General features: G+C 33.2%; 2 protein-coding genes across 2 annotated transcripts; both read left to right on the forward strand.

The window, feature by feature from the left end:
• Positions 1–7,003: 7,003 nt before the first annotated feature.
• LOC108906717 (equilibrative nucleoside transporter 3-like) lies at positions 7,004–9,157 on the forward strand. Its single transcript, XM_018710056.1, has 8 exons — positions 7,004–7,093; positions 7,147–7,289; positions 7,492–7,741; positions 7,798–7,848; positions 7,905–8,357; positions 8,520–8,605; positions 8,724–8,920; positions 8,987–9,157. The coding sequence occupies exons 1-8, from the start codon at positions 7,078–7,080 to the stop codon at positions 9,090–9,092; spliced, it is 1,302 nt and encodes a 433-aa protein (XP_018565572.1). The 5' UTR covers positions 7,004–7,077; the 3' UTR covers positions 9,093–9,157.
• Positions 9,158–22,577: 13,420 nt separating this feature from the next.
• LOC108906718 (equilibrative nucleoside transporter 3) lies at positions 22,578–24,677 on the forward strand. The gene is made up of 8 exons (XM_018710057.1): positions 22,578–22,612; positions 22,666–22,808; positions 23,023–23,272; positions 23,329–23,379; positions 23,436–23,888; positions 24,046–24,131; positions 24,250–24,446; positions 24,513–24,677. The coding sequence occupies exons 1-8, from the start codon at positions 22,600–22,602 to the stop codon at positions 24,616–24,618; spliced, it is 1,299 nt and encodes a 432-aa protein (XP_018565573.1). The 5' UTR covers positions 22,578–22,599; the 3' UTR covers positions 24,619–24,677.
• The last annotated feature ends 277 nt before the right edge of the window (positions 24,678–24,954 follow it).

Consider the following 24,954-nt stretch of genomic DNA (forward strand, 5'->3'; position numbering starts at 1 on the left):
TCGTCGGTTTTTTTATGACCCTACAATTTGGCTTCAATATTTTTATCCATAACGAAATGACAGCTTGTCAAAATAAAAATAAATAAAAATAACTTTATCTAACAAACTGTTCAAAATGTGCGCCATTAACATCCATGCAATAATAAAATCGATTCTCTATCTCTTCTCTAACATTCTGCAAAACATCAGCATTTATCCTTTGACATTCTACAGTTATGCGTTCTTGCAGAACTTGAAGAGAAGCTGGCTGTGTTTTATAAACTGTAGACTTCAAATGGCCCCAGAGAAAGAAGTCTAGACAGGATAGATCAGGGGACCTTGCAGGCCACTCAATAGATCCCCTACGGTCAATCCAATGACCTCTAAAATTTTCGTTGAGGAATTGTCAAAGGATAACTGCCGATATGTTGCAGAATGTTAGAGAAGAGATAGAGAATCGATTTTATTATTGCATGGATATTAATGACGGACATTTTGAACAGTTTGTGAGATAAAGTTCACGTGTAGACTAACTGTTACTAATTAATAAATTTGTAAGTTCTTTTATTTATTTTTATTTTGGTAAGCTGTCATTTCGTTACGGATAAAAATAATGAGGCGAAATTGTGAGGCGAAATTGTTGGGTCATAAAGAACTCGATGAGACCTTTAAAAAGAGGTATGGCATGGCCCCTTTTCCATATTCAAATTTTGGGGGTTTTTCTCTCCCCAGCTAGGGGGTTAAAGCTACGGGGATGAAAAAAACTGAAAAATAGTTTCCCCTCAAATCAAATGTCGACGTGTCCGAGCGTTTTCCCAGATTTTTATCTTAAATAAAAAAAATCGGGGTGGAAAGTTTCCATTGGCCCACCCTAAAAAATTAGCAAAACTATAAAAAAATGAATCGATGTGAAATACCTCAGGTAGGTGGTCCTTAAGTTGAATATCACAGAGCAACATACTAGTGGCAGAAAGGACAGTCTCAAAACAAATGTTGCAAAAATAACGTAGTTACAAATTATTCAACTGCAAGATGATGTAGGTAGCTTAAATTAAAGTTCTTTTCCAATCATTATACAAGTTGCGTTCCAAAGTAAACAAGACTTTGCAAAAATAGGTAGGTATATCTAGTGAGGCCATCTATTGCCAATTAGATAGAAGAGCTAATACTAAGTTTTATTTTAAACTTAGGAAAACTTTTACTTTAATTGATGCACCAAGTTTATGGTGAGCAACATGTTGGACAACCGAAATCCGTGGTCGCCGCAGATTCCAATAAAACTGTGCATGAATTCATCAAAGATCAGCCAAAAACTTCATTGAAATTCATGGACTTGGAATTAAGCATCTCAAAAACATCAATTTATCGCATTTTGACCAAACATTTGGGCTACCGAAAAGTGTGTGCATGGTTTGTTCCGCACAAGTTGACTGATGACCAAAAATTCCTTTACAATATTGTAACTGGTGATGAAACGTGGTGTTTTCAATATGACCCAGAGACCAAGCTACAAAGTGCCAAGAGGAAGACGCCAGACAAGCCAAAACCCAAAAATCTCGTTTGGAGAAGTCAAAAGTGAAGACAGTGTTGATTTACTTTAACGATCCAAGGGCATTGTCCACAAAGAATGCGTTTCACGGGGCCATACCGTCAATGCACAATTCTATCTTGGCAACTTGAAACGGTTGGTGCAACATACTTGTCGTGTTCGGCCAGAATATCGCACAAAAGGAAGTTAGCGTTTGCTGCACGATAATGCGGCATCTCATCGATCGACACTTGTAACCAATTTTTTTTATTAAAAATCGCATTTAAACTGTCAACCACTACTCGTATTCGCCTGATTTGACACCGTGCGAGTTTTACCTTTTCGGAAAAATGCATTTGCCGATGAAAGGAACGCGTTTTGTGGATGCAGGAGCCATCCAAAATGTAGACTCATTCGACATGCGTTTAGATCGTGCAAATCGCTGCATTGAGTCGGAATCGGTCTTGCCCAAAAAACTTTTGATTGTTCTTATTTTCAAAAAGTCCCGTTTACTTTGAAACGCACCTTGTAAAAATGAAATGGTCAGTTTTTGAGATATCGATGCGAAAAAAGTAGTTGGTAAAGAACATATCTCTAACTTCTCTACCAACAAATTCAGAAGAATTAATTAACAAAAATTCATAGAATTGCAAGATTGCACGTACCTGAATAAAAAAGTTACTTATTCAAATAAAATAATGACTTTATTCTAACAAGTTTTTCAATATCAACGCATCCATTATCTTTTGATTATAATTATATACCTACCTAAATGTTAGCTCCATTATTAGCTCCTGTATTAGTTACAGACAAAACCAAGACCATAACAAGCATTATCATCTTGAGAATCTTCTTCAGTACATTCATCTCAAAGTTGGATCTCTCCTTCGCAAAGGTTTTGTATTTTTTCGGTTTTTCGTATAACTTGCTTAAAAAATATTCCGATTTGTTCATCACGATCAAGTAGAAGATCATTTTGAATGCTACAGGTCCAGTTGTCACGGCGTAATAATGTTCAACAGTGCCCTTGACAGATGGTGCAGCTGCCAGTGCTATCTGGATAAGATTTGCCAAGACATCGCACAAATTTTGACCCCCTAGTTGAGCTGCCAGACATGTCGGGGAAAACTTGTGGGTCATTTGAACGAGAGAAAATGAGAGGACAGCAGAAAGTGCTACTGAAAGAAATGTTGAGTGGAATGTACGGGACATGTTCTTTGATACTATTTAATGATCGCAGTATATTTTGAAAAAAAATGCCATTAATAAAAAAGATAATAGAACGATAAAGAATAAGAAAATTTTTTCCTACAACAATGGGTCTATTGATTTGTTTTCAATTTGGTTGTACAGCGTTATTCCTATTTTGTCTTGCAAAATGATGTTAAGTTTTTGGGAGTGCAGTCGAGTGCACCTTGATAATCACCTTTCATGGGATTTTCATATAAATGGAATTCTGAAAAAATTAGCTACAAAAAATTATGTTATTTGGAGTATAAAAAAAGTCTCAGTTTAGAAATTTTGAAACTGTACTTATTACGGTTGCATTGAATCTGTACTAAATTATGGAGTTATCTGTTGGGGGTGCAGTAGTAGCCTATATAAAGTTTTTATAATGCAAAAAAGAATAATCAGAAATATGTTTGAAATTTAAAACGTACATCTTATTTTAAACAAAATGGAATTTTAATTGTTTATTCTTTGTATATCTTAAATTGCGTAATTTATATAAAAACAAATTTAGAAAAGTTCCCGAAGAGAGGTGATCTGAATCCATACGAATTAAGAAATTCAAACATACTACACATACCGTACTGCAGAACTACCCAAGTCTCCAAATCGTCTGCAAAAATATCACTCAAATTATATAATCATCTGCCTCATGATATTCAAGATATTTCAAATATTATACCTTTTAAATTCGAAGTAAAGAAATTATTAAAGTATTATTCTTTTTACAATGTAGAGGAATACCTCACTAGCGATCTCTTGGACTGGCTTTAGGGACCATTTTAAATTTGTTTTACATGTATTGTCGGTTTTTAAAACTATTTCTTATGTATATCTATACACTATTATCTATTTATTTTTACTAACAGTTGTATTTAATTACTTGTTTTATACAGGGATGGCTAGAAGTACAGAATAAAATTCATATCTCTTGAATGAGTTAGTTTTTTTTTAAACGCCGAAACACGTTAACTGATTTTGATTTTTTCCCATCTTTCGGTTATATAATAATTTATTTTTCTTCAACCCCCTAACCCCCAGCTACCCCTACTTTTTTTTCAAATGGAAACATAAGGCATGAGGGAGCTCGTTGAAAAGCTTATAGAAAACCGAATCCAGCCATACCAAATAAACAAGTTTTATTTTTTCAATAACAAGTTTTTTTTTCATTTAGAAATTGAAACAACTAGATAATTTACAAAAATAAACTCAATGTCGCAAATGCTGAAAATGTCCTCCATTCACTATTTGGCATTCTCCAAGAGGATATTAAAAGCTGTACACAGCATTCTGAATGACTTCAGCTGGGAAATTATCCATCTCCGCCCTAATCTTGTTCTTTAAATTCTCAATATTATCCGGTCTGTCCAGGTAGACTCTTTCTTTCAAATATCCACAAAGAAAATAATCCAGGGGTGTTAAGTCGGGGGATCTTGGCGGTCATTCAGCTGTACCCCGTCTACCAATCCAGCGATTTGGAAACATTTCATCTAAGTATTTTCGAACATCAATACCAAAATGTGGGGCAGCGCCATCTTGTTGGAACCAAAAAACACTGGCCACATGAGCACAAGTTCCTACTATTCTCGCTCCTGAGTAATACGTGCAATAATATGCTAGGGTTGGACCATTATCTTGATCACCACCCATAATTATCTTCATCCACGTTGACATAACTAATGAATATTTGATGTCTTGCAGAATTTCGGAATCTTGAGAAAATTCGTCCTCTTAGAAGTCCTGGTTCATCTATATGTTCATCCAATTGAAATTCATCATTTTCCCTAAGCACCTTCTGTATACTGTATACCCGAATGGATGGCTGAATCGGATTCAGTAACCCCGGCAATCTAAGAGATATGTGTTTTGGACATGGCTTCTCTTCATTTTACCTTACAATGAATCTTCTTCAATTTATACCTATAACTCCTACCTTTCGGCGACTATATTTCGAAAAATATAATTTTCTCAGCTTAGTGCCTATGACAACTTTTTATCTAAGCTTCGAGAACTATTCAAATCCAAATTTTCAGAACTATCGGCTGGAAGCCATTTTCCATAAGGAACCTGCGGGGTCATTTCATGAAATATCTTAAAAACGTCAAAGTTATCTTACTAATATATACTAATATTCCTTTGAAGTCCGAGAACTTTTTAAAAAAACAAAATTATATTAATTGATATAAATTGGTTTATTTTCTCCAAAGGAATATATCTGTCACCAAGACGGGCTCCTTGCATGTATGGTTTTCTTAATGTAGTTTATAATTTGATATTTTATGTTACTATTTATATTTAAGTAAATGAAGAAAATAAAAACGTGTTTTAAATTTATTTTTTACCCCCTCTCAATAACATCTATCTCCATAAAACGGGCATTTATACAATATCTGGGTATTGCAGGTCTTGTTACAGCGACGTTTTAGAATTTAAGTTATTTGAAGATTGGCTTCCTGCAATGTGTGTTGCATATTAAAATGTAAAATTAAATTTTACGTAAAAAGGTAGGTACACTTGTTGAAATAGCTGAAAATTGCTTATTTGTACCAAATTTAGTGATTCTCGTACAACATGGTTTCGAGACATAAAAAAACTTCTTAGAGGCAGATTTCAGGGGGCTGTAACTCCGAAAGAGGGAGCCAGTTGGCAAAAAGAAAAATACGAGTCCCCTAAATTTGTCTTAAGAAACTATCATCAAATTTTGTTGCATGAATTTCCAGACACCCTGTATAACACATTTTATAGGGATATGGATCCATTATAGCAAGGTAAGCATAACTATCACCAGTATTTCTGATTAATAAAATCATGAAAAAAAGTTCTTCCAGTGTTCAAAATCCATTTTTTACATTCTTTTTGTAATTATTTAAATTATTAATCCGTATATTCTCAGACAGTTTACTGAGCAGTCTTGGAGCCAAGTAGTCGGAGCTATATTGCCCGATTGTAAAAACATTTGCTTCTGAAAATAGAGTATCACTAGAGTAAATTAATGGTCTTTCAATTTTTAATATCCATTTTTGGATGGCATTAAGGTTATTTAGATGGCTGACTGGAAAATCCGAATTTGGCCAATTCCTTCAGCTACGTTGCTAATTATTTTACAAAAAAAATTTAAATTACAAAGTTTCAGGTTTTTGCAGTGTTAATAAGATAGTGTGATCAAATTGTTCGTGCAAAACAGCTGCAGTTGTCCCATTTTTCGAAATAACCGTACCAAATATATAGTTGGAAAACATAAAAAAATATATTTTTTTCAAGCTCATAGCTATAACTATGGTTTATATTTAAAAAACTTGAAGTTTATGTTATAACTTGAAAACGAAAGTGCACACGAACAATTTGATCAGACTGTTTTATTAACGTTGCATAAACCTGAAACTTTTTTTTTCCAGATATCTAGTCAGCCATGACGTTTTCACAAAAAATAAAAGTAACATTTAATAAGGATCATAAAACTACATATCTTTCCTCAATTAAGCTTTTTTATATCTCTGCTACTTTCCCAGATCCCTACACTAAATATCGAAAACAACTCACCCTGTATAGTAAAAAGCAGCGGTCCAAGAACCGTTCCTTGCGGAACGCCGCAGGTAAGAGGTTGTCAAAGGTTAGTGCAATATATTGTTTCTTCAAAAAGATATGACCAAAATTTGATTAAAAATAATCACACTGACTAACAAAAATTGAGTGACCTTCTAAACCAAGGACAAGACTATACTTTCTCGAAGTCTGTTAGGGATCCTCTGGGAGAGCCTAGATCCTTGTTATAGTTCGGTCATTCCTTCCCATCCGTTTACTTTAACCTTCACTCTCTAAGGAGTGGGCAGATCCAGCTCTGTATATACAGGGTGTTCCAATTACACTTCCCAGTAAGAAAATATCGGAATTAAAAAAAAACAAAAAAGACTGGGACACGTCAATTTTCTTGTCAAGGGAGACACGTGATGGCGTAAATTTTGGTGTCTTGGAAGCTACCCCTTAGGCAAGGGCCTAAAATACCCTTAAACTTTCACCCTATGCTGAGTGACACCGTATTTTTCAATTCTGCTCATAATAAAATATTTGCTCCACTTCCGACGAACAATTCGAAGCATTTCGGGCGTTATCTGACGACCATTATCGCGTCCCCTCTACATTCCTAGTAACGGAATTTTAAGCGCCTTGCTTAATTTATCTTCGAATTTCCTTTCCAAATTTGTGTGCATCTATGAGTAACCATCTAATCAATAAAGTGTCTCCCTTATCGTAATAACATAATCAGTGCTACCAGTACTATATAAGCATAATAAGGTTTCGTTTTAGCTGCAGTTCTACTTAAAATAATTTTTAGAACACTTATGATGAAACTGAAAGGTGAATTTTCTATTTATATACTTACGAACTGACTTATATCGTATCGTTTACAGAAAGAGAAGATGTTGAACAAATGGTGGCTAAGAAAGAAATTGAAAAGATGGATGAACCAGTTAGTTACTTGTTTATAGTACTGTTTTACTTTTTAGGAACTGCCTGTTTTGTACCACAACATTTTTACGTTACAGCAAATGAGGTATGCTATTTTAAAAATTTTATTCGGGAAATAAAAAAATTGATTCTACGTGTCTTAAGTGGTTTATATATGATAAATAACCATCATGGTTATGCTTATTACACGTGTTGTGTTTATTTTTCTTTTAGTAATTTATATTTTGATTATTATCGTTGTCTAGTAAGTATTGTATTGTTGTATGTCACCATTTCTATTCTTTCAGTACTGGATGTACAAATTTAGGGACACTAATCAGATATTTAATCAAACAGAGTCTTCGAAAACAAGCTTGCAAAAAAATTTCACCGCCTATACGGGAATCGTTGGTAATGCAGGCATGGTTCTGTTCTTGTTCGTAACGCTGTTTATTCATAAGAAAATTTCGGTTTATAAAAGAATCCTGGGAAGTATGACCTCGTTGCTGTTGCTCTTTGCTATCACACTGATCTTTATATTTGTGGATACAGACTCGTGTAAGTGTTCACGTTGTACCTCTGTCTGTCAGATTCTAATGTATTTTGGTTTTTAGGGCAAACAGGGTTTTTCGTCATTGCCGTAGGAGTGTCAGCTCTTCTCAGTTGTTAGTATCAAAATCACCTTTGCGTAAAGACTACTATTAACTGTCAAACTTTACAGCTAGTGGTTCCGTTCTCCTGGTCTCACTCTTCCAACTGGCGTATCGGTTTCCTCCAAGGTGCCTGGCTGCTCAACTGGCGGGCCAGTCACTATGCGGGATAGTGGGTGCACTGGTGCAAGTTCTTGCCTTGCTGGCTGCACCCACAGTCGAAGGAACCGCCAGTTTGTATTATGCGATTGCAACTGCAACGATTGCAGGCCCAATGATTGCATTCATAATAGCTTCTAAAAAGTCCGACCTCTTGCGGAGCAAGCTGATAAAGAAGCCAGAAGAAGAAAAAAAAACACCCAGGACCGGTATAAAATTTAATTTTGGTTTGATGAAAACGTTATTAAGAAAGATGGGACTGCTTATCGCCTCGCTTGTTTTCTGCGTATGTGCTACGGGAATTTTGAATCCTGGACTCACCGTTTTAATTGAATCTTCTGGAAAGGGGACTAACACTTGGAGCGGTAAGTACTTCATTAAACAAGAAAATATTAACGTAGGTACTTACTTAACTTACTCGATATCTATTGTAAAGTTCTAGCTGAAGAGATTCTTTCAGAAAAACATTTATTTGTTACAGCATTTTTTTTCCTTTTCTGCTTTAATATCTATACTATTTTTTTCAGATACCTACTTCATACCCGTGTGTGTATTCCTGATATTCAATTTATTTGAATTTCTAGGTAGAGAACTTTCCAATCACATCCCATTGGTAAGTTCAATATAATTTTGATGATATCATTGATATTTCAAAATAGGTGAAGTTGCATATTTTACTAAGAAAATGAAGTTTAACCTGAAATGAAGCAACACTATATTTCTTTTTTCAGTTGAAAAACATTTATGTCATCTTTGGAACAGCTTTTCTACGACTGGCCTTATTGCCACTAATACTGTTATGTAATCTCCAACCTAAAAGTAATTTACCTGTTGTGTTCCACGAAGATGCTTACTTTATAGTTTTCATGATTCTTCTGGCAACTACTAGTGGTTACATACTGAATATATCCATAGTCGTACTGCCAATGTGAGTTTAAAGAATAATATATTTTCATTTAAGTGTTAAAACATACTTTTCTGTTTACAATTTCAGAAATGCCGAAGAAAGGAGTTTGGGCATGGTCGTAATCGTCTTGGTTATGATTATATTTGTAACATTAACTTCCTTTCTAGGAGGAGTGGTTGTTAACTTAATTTAAAAAAATGTATTTGTATATTACTGTGTATTAAATATTTTAGACTATTAATTATTTTAGGTAAAATGCTTTTTGTACATAAATGTTTGTAAACAAATTAAAGATTCTGACAATGCATTTTGTAAAAAAAAGATACCAACTCTAGTTTTTCTCTAAATATTACCGTATCCCATTTTTAAATTAGGGAAAATTTGCATAATTGTAATCTTTGACAGCTTATCCTCAAATGTGTTAGTGAGTCTTCTGTGTTTTTTTTAATTCCAGAAAGCTCTCAGAATCTATGATGAAATATAACGCCGTTATGAACCAGAAATGTTTTAAGGTGTTCTGATTTACCATTAACATAAAAATGATATTTAAATATTTTTTAATAAAGAGACCCTACGAACGTATATAGTTGGAAACAGACAACTATTTACTATATGAGCAATGTACGGAATAATATAGGGACAGTAGTATTTCAAGATCGTCAGGTTTATATCATCTGGACCCATGGAATTTGGTTTAATAGAATATAAAATTTTAGAAACGGTATTTACGTCCACTAATAAGAATTCAAAATTTGCAGGAATATTTTTAAATGTATTATTTTCATAATAACTTATTAAACGGCCGTTATCATAATTTGGAACTGGAGTACTATTGATAAAATTATTATTATTTATTATATTAGGATCTCTAAGATGAATTCGTAAATTACCATCTTTACGTTGTTTTAGGTTTAAAGGTTTTACGCCATTCCAAATATCCTTAGGATAATTTGTTCTAAATTTGGAATTAAAATATTCTCGCTTTTCATTTTTAATTGCAATCTTAGTGTAATTTCTTAGTTATAACAGTTTCAATGTGCATCCGATTTAGATTTTGTGAATCTTGATTTAGCCTTATTTCTAAGAGAGATTAATAATTGAATGTTATCAGTCATCTATGGCTTACGTTGCCTTAGTCAATCAATCATTGAAATAACAAACCTTGCGCTCTACATTCTACATTCTCAATATAAAACAAATTATACAGTGGTAAACTATTTAAGTCATTAGTAAACTGTTCAACATTAAACCCACTAAAATCACGATAAGTAACATAAAATGGCAATCTCTTCAAATCTGACTTTAATTCACAAAAAACTAGTTCATATACTACATATATTTCCAAATTACCTGACCTAAGCACAATTGAACTATTTGAAGTTAATATTAAGTCTAGAAGTGTCTTGGAATCTTTCGTGTTTCGAGATAATCTGCACTAACCTTGAGTTAAAATTTATTACAGCCGGGCTGTCAACAGAAAGCAAATCTATTTAAATCGACTAAAATAAAAATGTTCTCACACTCGGGAACACAATGACTTACTTAGATTACTTAGATTTCTCTAAACTAGATAGAAAAAATTTATAATTTCCCTTTGAGGCCTATAAACTACACCATATAAGTTAGTACTATTTTGTGTCTTAACTGAAATCCACAACTGTTCAATGTCATTACATAGTTCTACTACTTTATAATTCAATCTATTTGATACATAAAAACATACACCTCCAGCTCTGCCAACACGATCTCTCCTAACAATATTATAATTTTCAATATTGACTATCAAGTCACTAATACATGAGGACAACCAAGTTTCAGAAATTGCCAAAATATTATAAATTTTATCTAATAAAAAATCTCGTAGTTTATTTATTTTCGGTATAAGAGATTGCACATTGATGTGCCCTATAGTTATATTATTTTTAATCATTATTATGTAACTAATTTATTTTGCAAAATATTTAATCAATCTATATACTATAGATAAAATTATAATACAATCAGAAAAAGAAAAAAAAAATCAGATTATCTTATCAAATTGAATCCTCGACAAAAAAAAAGTAAAACAAAGAAAAAAGATATATCATTATATTAGTTAGCCAAAGGAATAATAATTCCAATATTTTACATCATTACAGGTGAGTTCACAGCAATCGATAAAATTTAGTAAACAATAATTGCTTGACAATATCCAGCTCCATCAAATAAGTAAAATGTATTTTATTATTTACTTTGCATAGAATTTTATCTTCACACCAAACACTTTTTGGGCCAAATTTCTCACATGCTTTTTTGTAGACAGCAAACCTTTTTTTAGTTAAGTCTTCTTTAATTACTATAGTACTACCCCTTTGATGACTTTTTCGTTTTACAATTTTTTGTTTGACCTGGTTTATACAAAATCTCACCATTAAAAGCCTATTTTTGCCTTCTTTACTACTAAGTCTATAACAGAATTCTATATCACTTTCATTAATTTCAGTATTGAGTTTCTGCTGAAACAGAATTGTCATCTTAAGATTTAGATTTTCACCGTTCTCCTCTGGTTGACTATAAATTCTTAAATTGTTATGTCGTTAGAACTGTTCCTGATTATCAATACACTTAGCAACATCCATAATCTTTGGCTCACGTTGTTCAACCTTTTCACTGCATACCTTGATGGTGGTATCTGATCCCAATATCTTCTCAAGGACCCTTTGACTCAGTTTTTCCTCATCATCAATAGTTTTAGCACTTCTCGTTTTAGGGGCATTTGCCATCATGAATAATAAATCCAAGTGATTACTTTGAATATTTACTTGTTTAGTTGGAACCACACCAGAACACTGCTCGACTACACATCGACATCACTCATCTCACTCTCTCACTCATCTTCATTAGTTTCCATTTTTACAGAGTTTTCAGCAAACTGAACCAAAACAATCACAAATGAATTCAATTCCCAATATGGTGACTAATGTTTGACAAAGTATTCATCCTACTTACCTACTTTGCTTTATTATCCAAATTTGGTTTGAATAGTACGCGAAGCGCAAATGGCTCCATATAGCCCGCAGAGTAGTTGTTTCTCGCAACACTGGCAATTGGTTTGAATAATTTCAAAACACAAATTAATACTTAAATGGGAGATTTCGGTTGGAGAAAAAGTAGCATGTTTTATTCGGATTAAAAATCTTTTTCGTCTCGCAGTTTTGCATCCGCTCGGCTGCGGTATGCTTCGCTCCGCAAATATATTTGCTCGCCACCAAAGTAACACTTTTAATCCTAATATAATAATATACTGTTCTAAATCTACGTCTGTATTCGGTGTTAAATTGACGCTGACATCAATCATTATTTTTATTGAATTTGGAATTAACAACTGAAATTTTAATTTGTTGTTTTAAGCTGGATTCACAGAACATAAAACTTTAGCCGTATGCTATAACCACAAGACGTATTCGGAATAAAATATAGGGAAATGCATATGACCATTCATAGATACCGTAACATATCTGTATAGGCCAGGAAATATAGATTTGGACGCGACTTTTTGTTTCGGCAAGCTGAATTTATCACTATAGATGCTAACACTACAACAACATATTAGTTTCCAAAGTCATAAAAATGGGGGACGATTGTTTACAGGGTGGTTAATCGGATTTTTTTTACGTAAATTCAAGTTTTTCGCTTATAACTTTTTTCCGTCCATTTCCACGAGAAAACAGTAAAGTACTTTTTTTTTCGTCTTCAAAAGACCTACAAAACTAGCCAAAATTTAACAAAACAATCATACACTGGGACACACATATGGATGTATACCAGTTTGTATCACATTACTTTGCCAAGGAACTTGTCCTATGTCCGATACTGAAAAATCTTTCAAGTTATTTCTCAGTCTCTATAATTACAGACAAAATAGCTATCGCCACAGACCGCTACTAGAATAGACCAGCAGTTTTAAATTTCAGAATTGCCGGTAGAGTACACCACCAGCAGAATTTTAGGAAGAATCAAATACAGCGGCCCGCATACCTAAGCGTATCCTAGCAACATATAAACAAGACTTTGGTAATGTTGCCAGGCGTACTTACGGATTTCTTTTGTACACTTTTTTATCAATATCTGTTTTTTGCGTTACTGTATTTACTTCAATGTATGATGTAGGTATTGATAAAAATGTTTTTAAAGAATCAACGAATATCTATGTATGTATCATATGATATTCTGCAGTGGTGTTACAATTAAGTTATTTAATCATAATTTCGTTAATTAGCTACCTACTATTTTCATTTTTTGGTATTGAAATACTGCAGAAAATATATTTCCAAATAAACAAAATTCGTAATAATATTTTAAACAGCTTGTAATATAATTTTTTTAATATTTGATGATGACGATAAATTTATTTAATATACAAGGTGGGTTATTAGTACGTCGCGGAATGTAGGTACAGGTTTTTTTTTGTATTTTGACATCCACTTATAGGTTTAATAATTAAAGATAGAAAGAAACTTTAAATACAAATGTACGACTTTTCCTTTATTTCATTTGACATCAAAATTTACTGGCATAAAATATATATGTTTAAAATAAAAAAAATCATTAAAAAAAATTAAAATTCATCCTTATGAAAATAACAAACAACGCTTTTTATAACTAACCTTTACAACAACATAAGGAGAATAACTAAAAACGAAATAACATTAATATACCTACAATTTTTACAAATCAACATGCAAGTGATTGTGATGATACAGTTGAAAATATGTTTCAATTTACTATTAATTGCTTCAAAAACAAATTCAAAATTATCAAGCATTTCGTCCTGTATTTTTCTTTCAATATTTGTAAACTTTCAGGGAAAAAAAAATATGTCTAAAGGACTGACAATGAGATCGGGGCTGTTTTCTGGCCACCTAAGGTTTCTAATAATATTTTTTAGTGTTCGTTGACGGGATTCTTCCTCCAAAATAAATTTGCCAATATTCCTGAAGAACTTTTGCACATTATTGTTATTTGAATAATACAGTTAATTATGTTTTATTTTTCGTCATCAGAATAACCCATTGTAATTTTTTTAATTTTTTAAATTAAAATGGGTTATTCTAATAATGATAAATCCCATGTATTTTTAAAAGAAGGTTCGTTTCTGTCGTTTTTGTCTGATTGTGTGCGAGAGAGATAGAGTTATAGTGTGCGATAGAGATAGAGTGACTCTGTCCTCGTAGAAAGCTTCTATCTCTCTCTCTCTCTCTCTGCTGTCTTCAGGAGTCTCCCCAGCAATTTCAGGACACCTAGGGAGGGAACGTGGGGTAGAGCGCGTGGCCTTGTTAAGCCTTCGTTATCGATCTATGATGTCACACAGTATAAGAAAAAAAAATGGTTTTTGCTCGTAACTCGGAAATGGCTGGAAATATAAACAAATTTCCCCTTGGTTCTGAGTAGAGCACTCGGTGGGTGACGCAGAGCGGGGTGTCACAATATATGAAAAAAAAAAAAACAGTATTTGCTTAGACTCTTAAGTATCAAAAAATCTCCCATGGTGAACAAATAAATCTCCCATGGTGAACGAGTGAAAAACGTCAAAACCCGCATGTAAAAAAAAAAATCGGGACCAACGGTGTGTGACGTCATAGGATAAAAAAGTGTTTATAACTCGGAAACGGTGCGTTGAATCGAAAAAATAATTGAAAAATGTCAACCCCTCCCTCCCGGGTTCTGTATGTTCCTTCTGCGTTGAATGCAAAAGGTCCGAAGTCCGTATGTCGAAAATAAATTCTGGAAACAAGAGGTATGTCGTGTTATAGTAAAAAGGCCGTATAACTCGGAAACGGTGCGTTAAATCGAAAAAATAATTGAAAAAATCTCCCCACACCCCTGGTTCTGTATGACAGTTCTGCGTTGAATGGAAAAGGTCCGAAGTCCGTATGTGGAAAATAAATTTCGGAAAGAAGAGGTGTGTGAGGTGATACAGTAAAAAAGGTCTTATAATTCGGAAACGGTGCGTTGAATTGAAAAAATAATTAAAAAAATCTCCCCACTACTCTGGTTCTGATTGTCCGTTCTGCGTTGAATGGAAAAGGTCCGAAGTCCGTATGTCGAAAAACAAAAAAGGTAATCAAAAATTGCCATAGCAGTAGCAAACGCATTGTCTTATCTCTGTAAGGGATCATTGATTGATGATTTATTTTTTTTTTTTTTTTTAAATAAATTTCGTATTCAACTACTCCTTGAGGTTCCAGCAATTTTACATTGTGTTAATTTTTTTGAACACCTTGTGTCACAAATATGGGCACTACCAATGACATCCATAATATGCAACACTTGTGTCAATAAATAATTATTTACCTATCTAAAGAAATCAACAATAAGAGGCAGTACCCATCTAAGGATACACAATCTGTATAATGCAATTTTTTTAAACATAGGTTTTGATATCGTACCATATTGGAAGTCGACGCACAAATCTAAAAACATTACTTTCGAGTTTTTGAATTTTCCCATTCCAAGGTGATATAAAATAAATAATTAATTAGGTAAATTCATAGTTTTAATTCTAACTTGATTTATTTTATTTAACATTTAAGGCAAATGTGATTTCCAAACACAAGATAAGTTCCATATCTCTTTAATTACATAATTGAAAGCATTAAATGTATTTAGCAGTTATTATTTGGCAACAAAGCCACCGCTGGAACTGCCACCTATTACCAAGTAGAAGAGTTACCACGCTAAATTTTATAGCTGGAAGCCGGCTAAGGAGACCCTGCTTAAATTTCGGGTTGCCAATTTCCAGTATTTAAGTAGCAGTCTGTAGCGATATGCTATATTGTCTGTGCTATAATAATAATTGCGCTGTACGAATAGCTGATAAATGTCCCACATATTGCAAAGGTTGAATTTCACCCTACCTCGATGAACATCGGCAGCTTTAGAGAGCACTGACAAATGTGTATACATACGAGTACACCCGAAATCCAGTACACTAACAGGCAGACGACTCTTCTCTTCACGCTCTCTAGGGCTGGACCAAGCAGGAATGGAAAGGACACGTCGAACTTTGTTTTGTTGTTTGACAGGGCCTTGAGTTGATTTGCTCTTTGAGTTTACTTGGCTTCAGTTCCGGATTGTTTTGGTCGGGCTCACTACTGTAAGAAATGATCTAATTCCAAACTCTTGACTTGGTCGTAAATGACAAAGAATAAACTCTCGTTGTTTAAAAAGATTAATTTCCGTATGATACCATTGGAGTATTTAGGTACAAGCTTTACAAAATTTCTATTTGTAATCTGACAATTATTTATTTACCTAACAACCTCTTTTCGTTTTTCATTTTCCTGCTTGATTTTCAACACCCTTAATTTTGACAGACATTGACAGAATACATTAAAATAAAAAAACTTTATATGACATGGGTCCTAAACTCAACCATTTCTGAGAAAAAAATTATCAGTCTCAACTTGATGTACAAAAATTCGATTAATTAAGGAATATTTAATTCGATACCAGTTAATATCAAATTATCTTGTAACATTGCTATATTCAGAAAAAAGATCAAAGAATTTCTTGTACTTAGTCGAGGTCTTACATAGTTATTTCTGATTTATATTTTTTATATAGTTTTTTTCTTTTGGAATTATATTTGTATGAGGGTGGTTATACTGAACAACTCGCCACTCATTTTGATATATTTGTTATATTCACTTTTTTTGATATGCAATAAAAACCATATTATTATTATTATTATTATTATTATTATTATTATTATATTTATTATTATTATTATTNGAGTTTTAGTAATTATATTTATTTTACTATATTACATGGAAAATGTTTTACTGCAGATAATAACTGTAATGGCAAATTTATAGTAATGAATAATTTAAATATGTATATGCACCTTTTTTAACGAAATTAAAATTTGATCAAATAGAATGAGGATTCTATTTAATAAATTGCAACCCAAAATGAACAAATGTGTAACGATTCGTTGTTAGTCTGAGCTCACAACAATTTATAACATATATAATTTATAGTAAGACACATACAACATATTGGAAGTGAATACAGAGAGTCATACTTTGTACTGATCAAAAATATTGCCATTAGTTGCAGACGAACAGAGTCGACGTTCGATCGTATCTCTTGATGGCTCCGCCAATTCTTGAGGCGGACCTTCGCTGTTGTTTCTTGCCTTTGGCCTCTCTGAATTTCGAAAAAATATTGCTGTGTGGTTTTGGAGCTTTTTCGAGATAAGCGGGCGATATTTGGCTTTGAACTCAGAACATCGATAAAATTTGTTCTCGCATAACACAAGATTCGCTTACGAAAAATTGTACAGATCATTTTCTTACATATTTATATACGTCTTTTTTATACAATAAAATAGATAAATATTAACTACATATTTTTAAAGGTGATACAGAAGGTTTTCTCTCGGGAACAATTAGTTTTATAAGATTTTTTAATGAGCTTTGACATCAAGCTGCTTTTTAAAAAACAACAAATATAAAAGTTATCTAATCAATAGTGGTAGATTAATTAAAATATATTAATTAAAAAAACACTGAGTTTTGATTATACCGGTTGTCCCAGACCACCCGTGCACCCCTTCTAAAATCCAAGGTACATGTTTATGTGAAAAATGATTCAAATGAAAGTTACTGATCTCCAAGGGGCGTATAAGGTCATTTCAAGGTCATTTCAAGGTCAACTTATTTTTTTTTAATGGAAAGCCTTATTTTCGACCTCGGATTCGGAAAGAGCGGAAAATTCTACGTTCAGCTGATGTATCATGTGTGGGGTCCATTTGATCCCCCGAGGGCCACCCCGTATATTATTATTATTATTATTATTAATAATTATTATTATAACATTGTTTGTCTTTAAATATTTTACTAATATCTAAATATCATCAGAAAAATTTTGGTAATAAATTTCACGTACAAGGTATTTTTCACAATAAATGGTGTGAATGAATAAGGGAACTGCATATAAATCCAATGTAATGTTTATTATATAACATCTGAGCTTTAGTGTATTATGAATAGGTGACAATATCGTGTATTGCTAGTTGCGTATTGCTTATTGCCCGTTGCTCCAGTGTGCTACCCCGCTAAAAGTTCCGGGTTACCCAGGAATGTCCACTTGACATATGAAGGTCGTGTTTTTCGACAACGAAGAAAACATCATAAATCTCGTTGAGGAAGATCCGAGGCGCAGTACTCGAGACATTGGCCGAGAAGTGTGTCTATCTAATAGTACCGTACTACGGGAACAATCATTCATGATTTTCAACCACATGTGTAATTTTGCCGACTAATTTTGAGCGTCTTTTGGAAACACATGAAAACAACTTTAAACAATTTTTGTAGAATATATCGTGTATTGGTAAGTAATTCGTTTAAATTTTATGTTACTTGTAAACGAGATTTGAATAAATTTCAGCATTTTCGAACACAAAACTTAAACCGCCAAAACCGCCAACAGCGCTTTCGATATCAAAGATACAGCTGGCTGCCGCACCAGGGATGGCTTTAAATTTGTTTAAACCTTCATGTGAAAATGTTTTTTCAATCAGGAACGTAATGTTTTATACTATCGGTTGCTTAATAAAAGTTGCTCATTTTCGTGCCCTCTATTACCATTTTCAAGGAACGCATTTATTTCAGAAACACCCTGTATAATAATTTATCAGGTATTTACTGGGAACATTTTAAAAAATAATGAAATAAACTCTTGCCCCAAAAGGGTCAGTTATGGGATATTTTTATGAAAATAGTTTTGCCTAACCAAAAATTTCACACTGAAAAAAGCAAATAGAAAATGCACATCACTACACGTCGCACTTCAATAAGTTGTCAATAAGATATTTGGAAAATCAATCTGCTGAACGACTTTTTAAAATTATTTTTGGCAGTTTAAATTTGTGTGTTTTTGCCTGTTTCCATATGTTTATTCTATTATTACTTACTTCATCTTTTAGCATAAAATAACAACAATAAAAGCCCAAAGGACAAGGGTTGATGTTTTAAAAAATCTCCTAGTTCGGACCCTGTACACCCTATAAGAAGGTGGAAAAAACTAGGATAGAATTTTTCTTTTTTCTGTGTTGCCAGATTTCTCAAACATTACAAATAAAAAAAAATTATACAGGAAATTCAACTTTTCCTAGACAGGTGTCATATGTTTTTATATTTAGTCTACTAGAACAATAATTGGTACTTTATGTACCTATACCAGTTGTTTGATTGTGCACGAAGCACTTTCTGATGTCTCTTTACCTGCCCTGGCAGACAGGATGATTACGGGGCACTGATTGATTTTTATAATGAAACCCTTGGCTTGATTTTTTCACTTATTTAATGACTTATAACAATTTCTCACAAGGTGTCTTAACACTACTCTAACCTAAACTCATCTGTATGTGTGTATGTAGGGCTTGTGTGCCCACACCCTCGCTTTCGCCCCAAACTTCAAAACAATGAAGAGGGGGGTTGGACGGAACCTTATGGCGCGTGGCGGAATATGCCGCCCCCCTTGAAAGGTTCCCTTTCAATAAAGGAGATGAAGCCACGTACTTAATTTGAGTTTAATAGCAGCACGCAAACCCTTCCTAGTGCCCATCTTACTATACCACTAGGTGTCTTGACACTCACTACCCTCACTATATTGTCATGTCCTGGATGAATCGCTGTTATTGTGCCCTTAGGCCACTGTTGTGGTGGTGTATTATCTTCTTTAAGAAGAACTAATGATCCTACCAGGGAAGACACATCTGATTGGATCTTCCATTTGGACCTTTGCTGCAGGTTATGCAAATATTCATTTTTCCATCTCTTCCAGAAGTGTTGAGTCATTCGGAGAAGGTGATACCGCGCAACGGGAGTGAGTCGTTCGTTTTCGACATCAGGTTCCAGTATTGAATTGAGCGGCTCCCCAATTATGAAGTGGCCTGGTGTCAAAGCCTCAAAGTCTTCGGGATCACTGGATAGAGGGGTTCAGGGTCTTAAATTTAGAACCGCTTCGATTTGAGTTAATGAATATTATTTAAAATGCGTTTCAGGTGATGTTTGACTGCTTTAACAGCTGCCTCCCAGAGACCTCCAAAGTTTGGAGAATGTGCTGGAATATAATGCCACTGAATTTTCTGATCGCGCAAATAATTTTGAATTTAGTCTTTCTGAATTATATTCTGAATTAATATAAAATTATAACAACAGTACTACTGGAAAATTTGACAGAATTCCATGTTTTGCATAATGTGTGAATTATTTGGTCAATCATTTTCAACTTCCAGCAAATATTTCGGGCCATGCCACCATAATTGGTAATTAATGATTTCTCGAAAATTTAAACCATTATTGCTTGAAGTAACATGATGCCAATTGTTAATTTGAGTAATTTGTTGAATTTGTGAAATTCTGTTACAAACGAACGTTTGCCAGCTGCGAGGATCAGCTGATAACCAGGAAAGAACTATGGATGAGTCCGTCCAATAAAATATTTGATTAATGGACATATCTAATGCCGTTATTACCTTATTGGTTAATTGTGCAAGAAGTAATGCACTGCATAGTTCGAGACGAGGTAGAGCAATTGATCTAATCGGGGCAACCCGCGATTTGGCGCAAATTAATCTTACTTGTACATCACCCCTTGAGTTAACGCTTCGTATATATGTTATGGACCAGGTGATTAATGCGGGCATTATTAATAATGTGCGAGCATTATGAATAATGTCTAGCTCCATCGGGCTAAGTGATTAATTACTATCTAATCTTCATTATTTATAACATTGCACGGTCATTATTATATTGCTACGTGACAATTGGGCAATTTGATAATAAAGCTAAATTTGACACGGCGCGGGGAGGGAAGCACGCGTGACACGCTTTGATCAATCAGAGAGCGCCATTTAGCATGCGTATGTTTTATAATAATATGTCAAAACTTCTATAAAACAAAGATATGTTGTGAAATGTTTGTTTTAAATTTTATATGTTTTGTGTTACCTATATTTTTAATATGACTTTCCTTAAGTTTTAAATGCAGAACCTAGTGGATTCTTAATGTAGAAGTCCTTGCTAATTAATCCAAATAATGAGTCTGATTATTTAAATTGTTTAACACTTAGTTTATTTTAAGTTAAATGACAATAATAAAAAAAATAATAATTAAATATGTTTGTATTACTCTGCCCAAAAGGTAATGGACAATATGTATAATGCCCGTTCAATTTGATTATTTGAATAATTATTAACAAATTGCACACTCATATTGGGCATTTTACATAATGATAGGGCATTATGTATAATGCCCGATTTATCACTTAGTCCATAACATATATAAACATTTACCGTACCCCTTTTCACTTGCATCCGAAAAACCATGAAGCTGTGTATTTGTTGAATTTGGAAGCATTATATACTTTCCATAATAACTTATTGTTTAATGCATTTGTTCTCCCCAAACTGGAATATGCCTCTCTAGTGTGAAATTCGCATTATATAGTTCTCAGTAAAAGACTTGAGAACATTCAACGGAAATATGTAAAGTATTTATGGTTCAAGTCTGATGGCTGTTATCCAACACAGGGTATACCTCATGGTACTTTGCTTGGACGATTTGTCCTTAATAACCTGGCTACACGATGTATGTGTAACTCACTAATAACCCTGTATAAAATCATTACTGGATTGATTGACTGTTCGGATCTTCTAGCTGCCTTGTGTTTTCATGTTCCCTGCTCTGGAACCCGGTCTTCGTCTTTGTTCTATCTTCCCACACCTCGAACGAATTTATTAAAGTTTTCACCGTTGCGTTGTATACAATGGTTGAAAATCACTCTCGAATGCAGAACCTTGTGGATATTTTTCATGATAATATATCCCATATTAAGAGAGTTTTTTCTAGTCATAACTTGCAATATTAATTTTTAATCATTCTTTATTTGACCTGCTTTAGGATAATTATATGTATACTAGTTTTAATTGAATTTTAAAATGATTGTTTTGTTGGTATTTATGTTAGCATTTATTTTAACTTTGTCGACTGCATTTTTTTATTTAGTCCTATATTTAGTGGCTTTATAATCTTTTATAATTTTTTATAATTTTTATAATCTGTATTATTGTTAACTGTTTTTTTTTTACTTTTGTACTTTAGTAATTTTGTAAAGCATCTATTTTTATTAGCTATTTCTCCCACCTATTAATTGGTTTTAACTATCAGGCGGTGTAATTTAAATAAATAAATAAATAAATAAATAAATAAATAAATAAATAAATAAATAAATAAATAAATAAATNAGGGCCTATACTTTCTCTAATATCGTACCTCGCCGATCTTAGTGGGACAGTCTGTACATACCTGTGCATTTTTCTAAAACAGTATCAGTGTTTTGTGGGATAGTATGTAACATAAATATAGTCAATATTTGAGTTCGCAAATTTGTTTTCGAGGATGAGCTTTTCTCTTTTGTGTTCAAATATTTTTATTTAGAACATTGTCCTAGTAACCGAATTTTAAACACCTTGCTTAATTTATCTTCGCATTTTCTTTCCAAATGTTTGTACCATCTGTGATAGTAACCATCTAATCAGTAGTGTTTCCCTTATCGTAATAACATAATCACTCCTACCAATACTATATAAGCATAATAAGGCTTCGCTTTAGCTGCAGTTCTATTTAAAGCAGCTTTTAGAACACTTATAATGAAAATGAATGGTGAATTATCTATTTAACTATTTACGAACTGACTTATATCGTATCGTTTACAGAAAAAGAAGTTGTTGAACAGATGGTGGCTAAGGAAGAAACTGAAAAGATGGAGGAACCAGTTAGTTACTTGTTTATAGTAATGTTTTACCTTTTGGGAACTGCCTGTTTTGTACCACACAATTTTTACGTTACAGCAAATGAGGTATGATATTTTAAAAATTTTATTCGGGAAAGAAGAAAATTGATTCTGTGACTTTAGTGGTTTATATGATAAATAACCATGTATATTTCATCTCGGTTATGCTTATTATTCGTGTTGTGTTTATTTTTTTGTTAGTAATTTATATTTTGATTATCGTTGTCTAGTAGGTATTGTATTATTGTATTGTTATAAGTAACCATTTCTATTCTTTCAGTACTGGATGTACAAATTTAGGGACACTAATCAGATATTTAATCAAACCGAGTCTTCGAAAACAAGCTTACAAAAAAATTTCACCGCTTATACGGGAATCGCTGGTAATACAGGCATGGTTCTGTTCTTGTTCGTAACGATGTTGATGCATAAGAAAATTTCGGTTCATAAAAGAATTCTGGGAAGTATGACCTCGTTGCTGGTGCTCTTTGCTATCACACTCATCTTTATATTTGTGGATACAGACTCGTGTAAGAATTCACGTTGTGCCTCCATCTGTCAGATTCTAATGTATTTTATTTTTCAGGGCAAACAGGATTTTTCGTCATTGCCGTAGGAGTGTCAGCTCTTCTCAGTTGTTAGTATCAAAATCACCTTTGCGTAAAGACTACTATTAACTGTCAAACTTTACAGCTAGTGGTTCCGTTCTCCTGGTCTCACTCTTCCAACTGGCGTATCGGTTTCCTCCAAGATGCCTGGCTGCTCAACTGGCGGGTCAGTCACTATGCGGGATAGTGGGTGCACTGGTGCAAGTTCTTGCATTGCTGGCTACACCCACAGTCGAAGGAACCGCCAGTTTGTATTATGCGATTGCAACTGCAACGATTGCAGGCCCAATGATTGCATTCATAATAGCTTCTAAAAAGTCCGAACTCTTGCGGAGCAAGCTGATAAAGAAGCCAGAAGAAGAAAAAAAAACACCCAGGACCGGTATAAAATTTAATTTTGGTTTGATGAAAACGCTATTAAGAAAGTTGGGACTGCTTATCGCCTCGCTTGTTTTCTGCGTATGTGCTACGGGAATTTTGAATCCTGGACTCACCGTTTTAATTGAATCTTCTGGAAAGGGGACTAACACTTGGAGCGGTAAGTACTTCATTAAACAAGAAAATATTAACGTAGGTACTTAACTTACTCGATATCTATTGTAAAGTTCTAGCTGAAGAGATTCTTTCAGAAAAACATTTATCTGTTACAGCTTTTTTTCCCTTTTCTGCTTTAATATCTATACTATTTTTTTCAGATACCTACTTCATACCCGTGTGTGTATTCCTGATATTCAATTCATTTGAATTTCTAGGCAGAGAACTTTCCAATCACATCCCGTTGGTAAGTTCAATATAATTTTGACGATATCATTGATATTTCAAAATAGGTGATGTTGCATATTTTACTAAGAAAATGAAGTTTAACCTGATATGAAGTTACACTATATTTCTTTTTTCAGTTGAAAAACATTTATGTCATCTTTGGAACAGCTTTTCTACGACTGGCCTTATTGCCACTAATACTGTTATGTAATCTCCAACCTAAAAGTAATTTACCTGTTGTGTTCCACGAAGATGCTTACTTTATAGTTTTCATGATTCTTCTGGCAAGTACTAGTGGTTACATACTGAATATATGCATAGTCGTACTGCCACAGTAAGTTTAAATAATAATATATTTTCATTTAAGTGTTAAAACATACTTTTCTGTTTACAATTTCAGAAATGCCGAAGAAAGGAGTTTGAGCACGCTCATCATCGTCTTGGTTATGATTGTATTTGTAACATTAACTTCCATTCTAGGAGCAGTGGTTGTTAATTTAATTTAAGAAATTTGTATTTATTTACTTTTATATATTTATATATACATTTTTTAATTATATTAATAATTAAGCTGTGAATATTGCTGTCTATTAAATATTTTAAACTATTAATTATTTTATGTAAAATGCTTATTATACATAAATGTTTATAAACAAATTAAAGGTTCTAACAATACGTTTTGTAAAAAGATACCAACTCTAGTTTTCCTTTACATATTACCCTATCCCATTCTTAAATTAGGAAAAATTTGCAAATTTCGTCAAATGTGTTAATGAGTCTTCTGTTTTTTTTTTAATTCCAAAAAGTTCACAGAATCTGTGATGAAATATGATACCATTATG

Source organism: Anoplophora glabripennis, unplaced genomic scaffold (genome assembly GCF_000390285.2).
Source record: "Anoplophora glabripennis isolate ALB-LARVAE unplaced genomic scaffold, Agla_2.0 scaffold187, whole genome shotgun sequence".
NCBI lineage: Eukaryota > Metazoa > Arthropoda > Insecta > Coleoptera > Cerambycidae > Anoplophora > Anoplophora glabripennis.